This window comes from Dermacentor variabilis, chromosome 3 (assembly GCF_050947875.1).
Source record: "Dermacentor variabilis isolate Ectoservices chromosome 3, ASM5094787v1, whole genome shotgun sequence".
Lineage (NCBI taxonomy): Eukaryota > Metazoa > Arthropoda > Arachnida > Ixodida > Ixodidae > Dermacentor > Dermacentor variabilis.
Window position 1 is genome coordinate 180,472,159 of NC_134570.1, and position 12,904 is coordinate 180,485,062.

A 12,904-nucleotide genomic window follows, 5' to 3' on the forward strand; every position below is an offset into this window, starting at 1 on the left:
ATCTACGTCTTTTTTAGAGCCAACTTTATGAATCTTCGACCCACCACGGGGTATTTAGAGGGAAATTAAGAGCTTAGATATGGTGCCAACACATCCCGAATTTCGAAAATAAATCGTATGAAATGGCCTGCAGAACCACGCTGAAATGCTTTTGTATGCGTTTTGCGAAGATATCAGTGAAATATTCGTCACACGATAAGGATAGACATTCCATATGTGCTACTTGGGTTCCCCCATAGAAATTATATTACACTTCTAAAAAGTCGAGAAATGTTTCTTGCTTACTTACAGAAATAAAAGGAAATCCGAGGACAGCTAAGCGCTCCTTATGAAGTGGGAATGCGAAAGAAGCATTATCGAATGAAATGCCGCGGAGCGTTTCATCGAGTCATTACTTCTCGCAGGCAAGCGAGTACGTTGAGACGGTTGACCAACACCTCCTAGATAGCACACAGCCAGTGCACTTTGGTCCGTAACGTTATGCTACCTTGCCCGACATTCATAGAGTCAAATGGGGACGCTCCCGAGTAAGTCGCGGTGATGTTGACATCACAGCTTTTGTCACGGTGCGCATGGCATTGGCACTTTAAGTCCAAATAGCATGACATCATAAAGCAGCGTGCACAGACCTGCTATCATTGAGGCGTTAACTTGGCGCTACTTGATTTGGCCTTACCCATGCGCACTTTAGAATGCAGGCCAGAGCTTGGGCGGAAAGGGAACGCGGATAATGCAGGCTTCCGAGAGTGAGGATGACATGGTGTCACGGCGATTTTCTCTCCCCTCAAGCAACACGTCCATGGCGCTCTATCGCAGCAGCTGGTGTTCACATTCGCCCGTTTGGTTCCGCGAGGGGCGCTTGTGATATGGTGTCACATCCAATGGGAATTCCGGTGCCCCATTTCACTTGTCCATCCGACAGTCGGCGTCTTCTTCGCTCAACGGGTCATTTGATGTTTTTGCATTGAAACAATAAATGGAAAGAGTCAATTGGCTTAGTGCTCATACTTATAAGCTCACACCTTCAACATATGGTCTGAACATATATTTCTTTTTCTTGTTATTTCTTGAAGTTTTTATAATGTCAATAGATTTTCAACCTACATCTTTGCCCTCCCGTCTCCCTTATTTAGTGATTGTCATGAAGTCTGCCCCTACACTATGTAATACCCTCCTCCCCCCAAGTTTTCAGACAATGAAATTATTACAAATAATTGCTAAGTTTATTTCTTTCTCATCTGGCGTCAAGCCACGTTCGCGAAAGCAAAGCTACGACCTGCTCGCGAGTGCGAGTAAACGAAGAGAAGAAGAATGCTTCATTAGCTTGGATCAGCTCTTCGAGTACGACTGCAGTTTTCGCTCTGGTATTAGGGGAATGAACCGCGGAACAGTTGAATGTGCTGAGTATTGCGCTATCGCCTCATAATTGGGACTCCCGCGAGCAGACCTGCATCCAGCCAGGCACGATATCCCCACTTCGAGACGCCTGTGCATAGGTCTAGTTGCCGCCTGTAATGCCTGAACCCAGAAGTCAGTCTTGTGCAAGAAACATTCCCAAAGGATGCTCAAGAAAGGGCACTTGAGAGCTCAAAGCATCTAACAATTGTCGAACAAGCATCCAACAAGTGTTCACGAGCTTTCACGCTAACGCGTATGAAGATGCGAAATACCGGCTGGATGAGTAGGAACGCGTAGCCATGTGCAATCGCTCGCGTCCGGAACCGGAACTGACCAACGAATGCTGAATGTTACTGAAAAACATCGTTTAAGAACTGCGAGGGACATTTATAAAGGTGGGATAACCTTTGCCGTCGGTTGTTTGAGACCTTCCAGAACACGAGTCGACACGCTAATGTATAACGGCTCCTTGAGACACAAATATAAAAGTGAAATAAGGCTGTCGCAATGTTAGCCGCAGACATGGGACGTTAGATTCGGCGCATGAATCCCAGCATGGCCAAGCCGAAGAAGAATAGCATTGAGGGAAAGAGAGAAACGAAGGCGGAAGTGCACTTGCCAGGAAAAGGTTCCAGCTGGTCTTGTATGAACGAGGATGCGCCATACACAAGCCCTGTCGCACAGTATTATCGCGATTCGGTAGGCAATGCGATTGGCTGGTGCCGCATTCATGTAACCACAGAAAGTGATCGTATCCCCGACAGTCCCAAATGCAGCAGATGTGGTGTCGAAGAAACGACCAAACATATCCTGTGTGACTCCACTACATACCAAGACGAGAAGCGTGCCCTTCGTACAGCTTTCGAGCGCTTAGACGACCGTCCTTTCACAGAGGAGATCTTGGGCCCATGGCCTCGTTCGTCTGCTATGTGCAAGGCCAGTAAGGCGCTGCTGCGACTCTTGAAATGCACCAGCCTGTATAACTGCATGTGGCTGACTCAGCGGTGCACTCTTGTGTGCGTATAAGTGGAGACTCTGGCCTTCTTTCTTTCTCCTCCTATTTCGATCCCAGCAGGGTAGTATACCGGGCTCAGCCCGATTAACATCACTGCCTTTCCCTTATGGCTTATCTCTCTCTCGTGTCCGACAGCAACAGCTTCTACTCGGCGGGTCCGACGACGACGATCCCATGTCGTCTTGTCCCTTGTCGACGGCGATCCCTTGTCGAAGCGCCTTGTCCTGTCTGTATTCCTTCTTGTGTCCCATCAATATGGCGCTGCACCTATAGAAAGCTATGCACCAACTCGCCCACAAAATGGTTTTTACTGCAATCCCCCAAATCTTAGGGAGGCAACGCTTCCTATACAGCACACGGCCAGTGCACTTCAATCCATGACGCCACGCGAACATGGCCGAGTGCCATAGAATATAACGTGAATGTAATCTAACCTAATCTCCTGAATACGCCGTGCTCACTTCGACGTCTCTGCTTTCACCAGGCCGGCCATGAAACTTTCGGTGCATGTAGCATGGCGTCAATAGGTAGAGTGGACAGGCCTTCTATCAAGGGGCCATGCGGTGGAGGTAGCCAACAAAAGTTTTGCTGTAAAGGTTCGCAGTTTAGGCGAAGTATTGACAGCGGCAACAACATTGAGAATATTACAGAAAGGTTCTATTTCAAAGGGTAATAATAATTAATGTAAACATCGATTAGCTAATCGCTCGCGGCGTCACGTGCCGAAAAACACATCTGGGAAGAGTTTATGCGATGACCGCGTCCACCGCCTTTTGAAGTGTCTTCGAGACGCATTTCGCAAACCATCGTTTCGTGCTACAGCTCGCTTTTACACTTCACTTTCTGTGTCTATAAAACTACGACCATGACTCTGACTTTGACAATCGAGGCGCTAGAAGACAGCTAACAGTGGATGAAAAAACACCTTGCCGCCGGTGGGGAACGATCCCACAACCTTTTATTTCCTATATTTATTTTTTCTTTATTTTATTTATTAGGCACAAGTTCTTTGCCCTATGTTGTCCTTGGCGTCAGTGCTTGTTGGCTTCTTATGATATGATTAACAAAAATCGGGCCCCTCGGTTGACACCCTTTCTTCTCGTTTATTACATAACGAGGGTCTGGAATTCGGCAACATTGATGCCATCCGGTAGCATGTGTTGGTTTATTGACCAGTTGCCTTCACCCAAACGATCAGGCTCTCGTGACGCCTGCGGCAGAATGGACGTTCCACGTCCGCCGCCAAGGTCTATCGGTGGTGGCGCCGCCTAAGACTCCCAGGGTTCTACTAGGAAACATAAATACCCAAGAAAGTGGATCGGGAAACGGCGCCACGGTAGCTCAATCGCTCAAGCATCGCACGCGAAATGCGAAGGTTGTGGGATCGTTCGCCACCTGCGCCGAGTTTTTTCATCCACTATATATATATATATATATATATAATATATATATATATATATATATATATATATATATATATATATATATATATATATTATGTATGTGTGTGTGTGTGTGTCCAGTGTTGTCACGCAGCAAACCAACAGGCCAAAAGTTGGAGCCAAGAAACATCGGGCGCGCTCACAGGATTGGCCGCGTCCAAACAACAGCGCATCTTGTGAATAAGAGCACACTTGATTGGCCCTCATAACAGTATCACAGCAGGTTTCTCACTAAACAACGACTTGTAAGCAAGAAACTCGCCGAATTCGGAAAAACACTGCAAGAACCATTCAAGCTTTCTTATAACAAAGTAATAATTGGAAATACAACCTACATTTTGGATCGAATTGAATGGAAAGTAATCGTACAGCCACGACAGCTATCGCATGATGCTAGATCTTCTGACAGAAACCTTACGTATACTAATTTATCACTAATTTATACCAGCATCACAACTATCTCGCCAAAGCGCGACTCTATTTTACACATAGCCGAAATAACTGATTCTAATCTTATAATTTTAAGCGACACTTGGCTGAATTCGTCAGTCACAGACACTGATTTGGCTTCTTGTTTACCTTAGTTCCATATCTTCCGTCGTGACCAACTAAACAAACGTGGCGGTGGTGTGCTGATAGCCGCTCACAGCAGCCTTACGTGTAGACCGTCAACGTTCTCTTCCCCTTAGAAATGTGATACGCATGCTGCCACACTTCTAACCCACCCATTATAATCAGCGCGTGGTACCGCCCACTGGACCCAGATGCCACTTTTGTCAGTCATTTTCACGACGCTGTTCATTCCGTAATGACAGCATATCATAACGCTCCGTAAATCTTACTCGGTGACTTTAGGTTTCCCGGCATAACATGGTCAATCAGCATAAAATCATAATATCAGTGATAGTCGATTCCTCAATTCATGCTTAACGGTTGAATTATGATAGCCAATCTCTGAGCCGACCCGACAAACGTATCATTTTACTAAAATCCTGGACCTCTTACTGACAACTCATCTGGATAAGTTCTCTTATATTGCACATTTCTCTGCTATAAGCGATCACGACGTTCTTCACGCGACATTCAAATGCTACCTACTTAACCCCCCAAAAGATAAAGAAAACAATAACATTATATGATAAAGGTAGCTACGCTGCCATAAATAATGTAGCGTCAATTTTTCAAGAATCATTTGTCATCGATCTTGTCCTGCGCTCTATCGAAACTAACTGGCACCCCCTTGAAGCTAAGCTGTACCAACTAATCAGAAGTCATGTCCCCACTATCATAATCAGGGTACGATCAGACTTCCCTTGGTTCAACGCTTCACCGAAGCGACCTAAAACAAAATGTAGCGTCAATTCCAATGCGCAAAGATAATAAATAATAAATGCATTTCGGATACATTCCAAACGACATAAACGTTATTCAATTCTCTTGCAGCTCAAGCCAAGCGCTCATTCTACTCATTAGCTTTACCCGGCATGTTACGCAACAACCTCCCAAAATTCTGGAAAACTATCAACGCATCATGCACTACGCCTTCATAGAACATCCTGGTGAGAGACGGACGTACTAATTTGATCCCAGAACACTGGGTCGCGCAAGTACAAAATGCCACTTTTTGTTCAGTGTAACAGTTTGACCTGATAATCAACGATTTCACGCCTTTCATGCGAATCATCCAAATATGCCTGAAATCACGTTAGATGCCAATGGCATTGCCAAAATGATCGATTCATTAAAGCAGACATGTTTCACTGGTACGGTAGCATCAATGGTAAAATACTGAAGAATACTAGAACCGTAACAAGTGTTACCTTATCGCATATATTGCAGCAGTATCTTTATCTGTAGCGGTGCCACAACATTGGTAGGTGGATAAACTAATTCCAATCCCGAAGAAAACTACGACATATTTGTCTAAAAAAAATCGCGCCATATCCTTCACATGCGTCTGCTCGAAAGTAATGGAACTGGTGATCTCATCTCACGTAGTCAAATTTGTAACATGAATACCAACACGTTTTCCAGAACGGTGTTTCCTGCGACACTCAACTTTAGCTGTTTATCAATGACATTACCTCTAACATTGACGTAAACATATCGGTCGGCGCCCTTCTTCTTGGATTTCGAGACAGCATTTGATAACGTTGCCCATAAACGCCTGTCTCTAAAGCTTTCGTGCCTGAACTTTGATTGTTTTTGAATGAATCCTGTGACTTCCTAACTTAGAGCCAGCAGTTCGTGCACGCCAATAATCAGTCTTCTGCCTACCGTCCTGTCATCACAGGCGTGCCTCAAGGCATGGTCCTAGGCCCATTATCATTCCTAGTATTTACCGAGTACCATTTCTTCTAACATCAGAGTTTTCGCAGACGACTGCATCGTGTATGGTGAAATTATCTACCTCTGTGACATTCAATCAGTTCAGTCTGATCTTCATCGAATCAAAATCTGGTGCAACAAGTGGCTCACGTCATTAAATATGAATAAAACATCAGTACGTATCATCGCCAGCGATATTTCCCACCACGAAAGATTCTGATACCTTCGAGATTTGATGTGTAAGTGTATACAAATACCTAGTAGTTAATTTGTCGTCAGATTTAACAAGATCCCTTCACATAATGCACGTTACTAATGAAGCTAAACGCGTTCTTGGTTGTCTGCGTCGTAACCTTTATCTAGCATCTCCTTCTCTCCGACTTCTCGCCTAACAGACACGAATCAGACCAAAACTTGAATACGCATGCGCACTTTGGGACCCTCACCAATGTAACCTCAATAAAATGCCAGAATATGTACAGACTCGCGCAGCCCGACTCATTGTCTCAGAATACACATGTCACTCAAGTGTCACCGAACCCAAATGTCGTGCTCACCTTGGATGTCTTTCATGACTCCGCTAAATAACATGTCTCTACCTATCGTTCAAGTTTTATCACACGTCATAGCGTACTCCTGCCATCAAGCTAGCTCATCTCAATTCAGATTTCATCAATCACGGAAAAGCTGCATACCCGCCATCTGCTCCAACCACTGCGCGCCTTTATTCATTTCTTGCTAAAACATCACAAGATTGGAATCGGCTTGCCTCTGGCGTTGCGCTCCTCTCCAGGAGCGCCGACTTCAAGATAGCGATCGAAAAATTTTATAACATTTAAAACATCTTAAATAGCCTGCCCCTCATGTAAAACCTTTCACTGGGGCCCTTGAGGTATTCTAAATGAATAAATGAGAAAATAAATAAACAAATATTAAGGAAACAAATAAATAAATATTGTGGTCACGAGATCAACGTACATACAACTAAAGTTAACTGACATATTTGTCACATATAAGAGGGAAGATGAAATAAAATGGTAGACGAAGAAAGGTTTCCAGAAGACGACGAGGATGGCGTTAAGAATGACGTGGATTAACCGAAGACGAAAGAAGATAAAGAAGAAGTTTCCAGTGAGGTGACAAGAGATGATTGGTGGAGAAGTATCCGGTGAGATGGAAAGCGACGATTGGTGGAGAAGAGAAGAAGACGAAGAGAAGAATTACGTGGACTAACAAGAAGGCTATAAAAAGGCGAGGAAGGGCGAGACACGGGGGGAGAAGAAAGCAGCGGAGACTCGGCTGGTGTGGGACGGTTCGACCGGAAGAGAGCGACGCCGGCTACTGCTCCGGCGTGCTCGTGTTCTACGGCTTTGCACCGCAGACTTCCTGCCGTTCCTGAGCCCGTTCCGGGGAGTCGACGGAGGACGCCACCACCTGCTACTGCCAGGGGTGTCTCTACCGCTGTCACCACTCTTCCGGGTGGTGCCCCAACGCCAACATCATCGGCCACACCTCCACGGGCGCTCGGACCGGGAGCGTGTACGACGCAACCAACGACGCCTCCAGCGACGCCAGTCCTCGAACGTCGAACGCCACTCCGACGCCGGCTACGGGACCCACACCACGCCACATCCGCACCGAACCAGACGGAAGCACGAACGCCAACCACTCTCAATGGAGCGCTAGTGGCAGTGTTACCGGTTCGTGTGTACTGATAGTTTTTTGTATCTTGTGTGTTAGTTTTGTTAGGTTTGTGTGCTGCTGTTCTTGTCGCGTGGGGTGTATTAAATGTGCGTCTGTGTGGGTACACCTGTCGCCTAGTCCATTTTTTCGGCCAGAGTGTTCTCCGGAGGAGATCCGTGACAAAGACAAGTGGCGAGCCTGCCAGGATTCATTTCCTTGTTTCTTTTTTCTTTGTCTCGGATCTTTCCGATCTCTCGACGGCAGAAAGTATGGATTTGGTAAAAACGCTAGAACTTGCGCTCAAGCTAGGGTTAAGCAAGGAAGAGGCGATGCGTCTCTGGGACGAGAAGAAAGAAGAAGCAAAAAGGCAGAGAAAGGAAAGGGCGCAAGCACGCGCAGACGCTCGCGAGGCAGAAGAGCGAGAGGCTAGAAGTGCTCGCGAGGCAGAAGAGCAGGCGAAAAGAAGGATAGAACGTGAGAAGCAGTTCCTTTTGTGGAAACAGGCGCATATCGCAGGAGGATATGAGGGGGTCATGGACGATAATCAGCGTTCCTTTGCGGGTACCGAATCTCCTAGGCCGGCCAGGGTTTGTCCAAGAAAGTTGAGGGCTCCTTTTGATGACAAATGAGATGATTTGGACGCGTATCCGCAACAATTCGAGCGGATAGCTCTGGGGCAAGACCAAGCTGCATGCGTTGTCGGCTCTCGGGCAGAACTTGTCACACCACCTGAAGTTCCACCGCGAAAAGGAGAACAAACCCCGCTGGGAAATGAGGTGGTGAGTGGAGCACCCAAGTCAAAAGCAGCAATGCCGGTGGTGGTTGGGCAAATAGGGGACCATGTTGTATTGGGGCTTAGAGACAGCGGAGCCAACACGCCTTTGGTCAGGAGAAGCCTGGTGAAGGACGAGGAGCTTACAGGGCAAACGTCGACCCTCACTCTCGCAGATTGCACAGTAGGGTACCTTCCTGAAGCCAGGATTCTAGTGTCCACGCCATATTATACTGGGAAGGTAGTGGCAAAATGCGTAGAGCAACCCATCTACGATCTCATCGTGGGAAACATTACGGGTGCAAGAAGTGTCGAGGACCCCGATCCCGAGTGGAGCATGCTCGACGTTGAAGAAAAACGAAAAGAGGAAAAGTCCACGACAACTCAGGCGAGTGATGGGGCAGTCACTTTCTCGTCGGCAGTGGAGACAAGAGCTCAAGCGACAGGCAGAGCAATGCAGCGTTTGGAAAGAAAGAAACAGGCTAAGGAGAAGTCCAAAGACAAGAAGCACCCGAGCAAAGACAAGTCAAAAGACAAGAAGAACAAGAGCAAAGACAAGTCCAAAGACAAGAAGAGTAAGAGCAAAGACAAGAAAAGCAAAGGCAAGGATAGTAAAGAGAACAAGAAAAAGAAGGGTTTCTATACTTGGCTAAGCAGCAAAAGCAGCAAGAGCTGCAAGAGCACCAAAGAGAAAGGGGGAGGCAAGCGCAAGTCCAAGAAGGCCAAGAAAGGCTCCTCTAAGGAACGCAGCTCGAGATCCAGAAGCAAGGAGAAGGCTGGCAAAGCTAAGTCCAGCAAGGAGAAGGTGGGCAAAGGAAGCAAGGAGAAGGCGGACAAAGGCAGCAAGGAGAAAGACAACAAGGATATGCAAAGTAAAGAAAAGCAACAAAGCAAGGAGAAACACAACAAGGATAAGCACGCAAACAAAGGAAAGCATAGCAAGGACAAGCAGAGTAAGGAGTCCAGTAAGTCTAGTTTGTCCTTACAAGAATACGCATTTCAGGTGGAATATATTGAAGGCAGGGATAACGTTGGAGCGGACTTCATGAGTCGAGCCAACTGAGCAGCTCTAGGTATCTCTGGGAGGTATCTTGTTGTTGCTGCTGTGCTATGTATCTCAGGGATATATCGTGTTGTTGGTGTTTTTGTGGTTGTTACGTGATTTTACAAACGAGTGCGTTGTCGACATTAACATGTTTATGTTAGGACACCGTGCGGACAACGGCAGTGTTCTGAAAACGCAGTTTGGTTGTGAACGTTACCATGTTTGTTAAGGACACTGTATGGACAACGGCAGTGATGTGTTAGTGATGTGCTTTTGGTGTGTGCTGGTCATCTACGTTGTGTTGTATGGTGTGCTGGGGCCAGAATTGCCACAGAAGATAGTCGGCTGGTTGGATGACTTGAAGAGGAGGACGACGTGAGCAGTTTTTCAGGGAAAAACTCTTGAGAGAGGGGGCCCTTGTCACATATAAGAAGGAAGATGAAATAAAATGGTAGACGAAGAAAGGTTTCCAGAAGACGACGAGGATGGCGTTAAGAATGACGTGGATTAACCGAAGACGAAAGAAGATAAAGAAGAAGTTTCCAGTGAGGTGACAAGAGATGATTGGTGGAGAAGTATCCGGTGAGATGGAAAGCGACGATTGGTGGAGAAGAGAAGAAGACGAAGAGAAGAATTACGTGGACTAACAAGAAGGCTATAAAAGGGCGAGGAAGGGCGAGACACGGGGGGAGAAGAAAGCAGCGGAGACTCGGCGGGTGTGGGTCGGTTCGACCGGAAGAGAGCGACGCCGGCTACTGCTCCGGCGTGCTCGTGTTCTACGGCTTTGCACCGCAGACTTCCTGCCGTTCCTGAGCCCGTTCCGGGGAGTCCACGGAGGACGCCACCACCTGCTACTGCCAGGGGTGTCTCTACCGCTGTCACCACTCTTCCGGGTGGTGCCCCAACGCCAACATCGTCGGCCACACCTCCACGGGCGCTCGGACCGGGAGCGTGTACGACGGAACCAACGACGCCTCCAGCGACGCCAGTCCTCGAACGTCGAACGCCACTCCGACGCCGGCTACGGGACCCACACCACGCCACATCCGCACCGAACCAGACGTAAGCACGAACGCCAACCACTCTCAATGGAACGCTAGTGGCAGTGTTACCGGTTCGTGTGTACTGATAGTTTTTTGTATCTTGTGTGTTAGTTTTGTTAGGTTTGTGTGCTGCTGTTCTTGTCGCGTGGGGTGTATTAAATGTGCGTCTGTGTGGGTACACCTGTCGCCTAGTCCATTTTTTCGGCCAGAGTGTTCTCCGGAGGAGATCCGTGACAATATTTGTGTTATATTGCTTAGTTGTTTTAGTTCATGTTATTTTTATTTATATACAGCTCTGCTGGTCATTTACATTCGTTGTGGAATGGCTCTGAATTATTAATAGTCAATTCAGAAGTGAAATACGATATGAATAGCAAATACCCTTTCAAATAAACTATATGTTTCTACATCCTTCCGCCTGTTCACACCCTGAAGGAGATCGCCAGACAAGCCACGGAGATTACATTGGTTAAGAATTCCCGGTCTCCCCGATTCAGTCTGAGTATACACAGACAATATTATCCGGCACGCCGACCCGGAAATGTCAGAGGAGAAAAAAGTCCACTTCCTGATGCGGATCTCAAGCAAAAACTTTTTGCAGGACTTATTCGTAACCCGCCGAAGACCGTAGCTGAGATTTCTGCAGAGGCAACGACGACGAGGCACCGCCAGAGGCTCACGCCGAAGTACACCATCCAGGAACTGGGTTCCGGCAACCTTCAGGAGACCATCAGGGCCATTGTACGCGAAAAACTGCGCAAGGTCCTGCCTTCGTCGCAGCCCCAAGTGGCTTCGATCGCCGACATCGTGAAAGAAGAGGTACACCGATCGCTTGGAGTTCCCGAGCTGCAACCACAATTGCCGCCGCCCCAGCCAGAAGCGATGACATACGCTGCCGTCGCACGCCGTCAAGGTCCCCCTCCGCGACCACGCCAGGGCCCTGCAACGACGCAATTCCGTCGTCCGCCGCCGCCGCCGCCAGCACGCCCACCCGTCGCCCAGCGCACCTACGCGAGGAAGACGGACATTTGGCGACCCCCCACCACCGCCCGCTCTGCTATCACTGCGAAGAAGCCGGCCATGTCTATCGCTGATGCCCATACCGGGTGATGGGACTGCTAGGTTTCGCCGTCAGCTCTCCGCGCCCGCAGCAAGTGAACGCCTTCGCGATATCTCCGACTACCTCGCCGCTACTCAGTGGAACTCTCGACGACCGTCGCGTTCGCCATCACCCGGCCGATACCTCTCGCCGCAGCACCGACCATACGCTGGCCCAGCGCGGGGCCGGTCAGTGAGCCCATATCCGGAAAACTAAAAGCAGCAACCGATGGAGGTGCGGTTGCTCTTCGTCGAACTGACGAAGATCCTCCGCCGCCGACGAAGACGACAAAGAAACAATCTCGACGACCTAATGACGACACGCCGCCGTCCCGACGAAGTCAGGAAGCCAAGAATACACCGACGAAAGACGGCTCGACGACGCGACGTTCCAGCTTCAGTTCAACACGACGCAGCCGTGATCCGACGCCAAGACCCAACTGCAATGCCAAAGAACCACCTCCCTCGACGTACTTCTCGACGGCCACGTAGTCACTGCCTTAGTCGACACAGGGGTAGATTACTCCGTAATGAGTGGACACATTGCCACCCAGTTGAAGAGGCTAATACTGCATGGGAGGGCCCCCAAATTCGGACCGCTGGAGGACACTTCATTACGCCGACTGGAATCTGCACGGTAAGAATAACCGTTCATGACCGGACTTACCCTGCTACCTTCGTTATCCTCCAACAGTGTTCACGAGACGTCCTTCTCGGCATGGACTTCCTGAACCATCACGGCGCAATCATAGACCTGAAGTCAAAATCGATTACGCTGTCGAAAGATCAAGCGATACCGCCGAAGAGCTTTCGCAGTCACCACGCCGTGAGTGTTCTCAAAGATCAAGTGAGCATCCCGCCTCGCTCGAGCATTGTTATTACGGTCGGCACCGAAACACCCGCTGACGTAGAAAGCGTCATCGAAGGCGACCAACGTCTACTGCTAGACCGTGAAATTGGCGTCGCAAGAGGGATCGCTCGACTGCATGGAGGGTAAACTGAAGTGTTGCTGACAAACTTCATCCAAGAGTTCAAGCACATCAACAAGGGCACGACGATCGCGTACATCGCGGAAATTCT

General features: G+C 48.3%; 1 protein-coding gene across 1 annotated transcript; it reads left to right on the top strand.

The window, feature by feature from the left end:
• Window positions 1-7,192: 7,192 nt before the first annotated feature.
• LOC142576550 (uncharacterized) lies at window positions 7,193-10,869 on the top strand. The gene has a single exon (XM_075686716.1). It carries the CDS (start codon window positions 8,676-8,678, stop codon window positions 9,699-9,701), a length of 1,026 nt encoding a protein of 341 aa, XP_075542831.1. The 5' UTR covers window positions 7,193-8,675; the 3' UTR covers window positions 9,702-10,869.
• The last annotated feature ends 2,035 nt before the right edge of the window (window positions 10,870-12,904 follow it).

Coding starts and splice junctions, on each gene's coding strand:
- LOC142576550 (XM_075686716.1), top strand. CDS start 8,676: ATGCCGGTGGTGGTTGGGCAAATAGGGGACCATGTTGTATTGGGGCTT.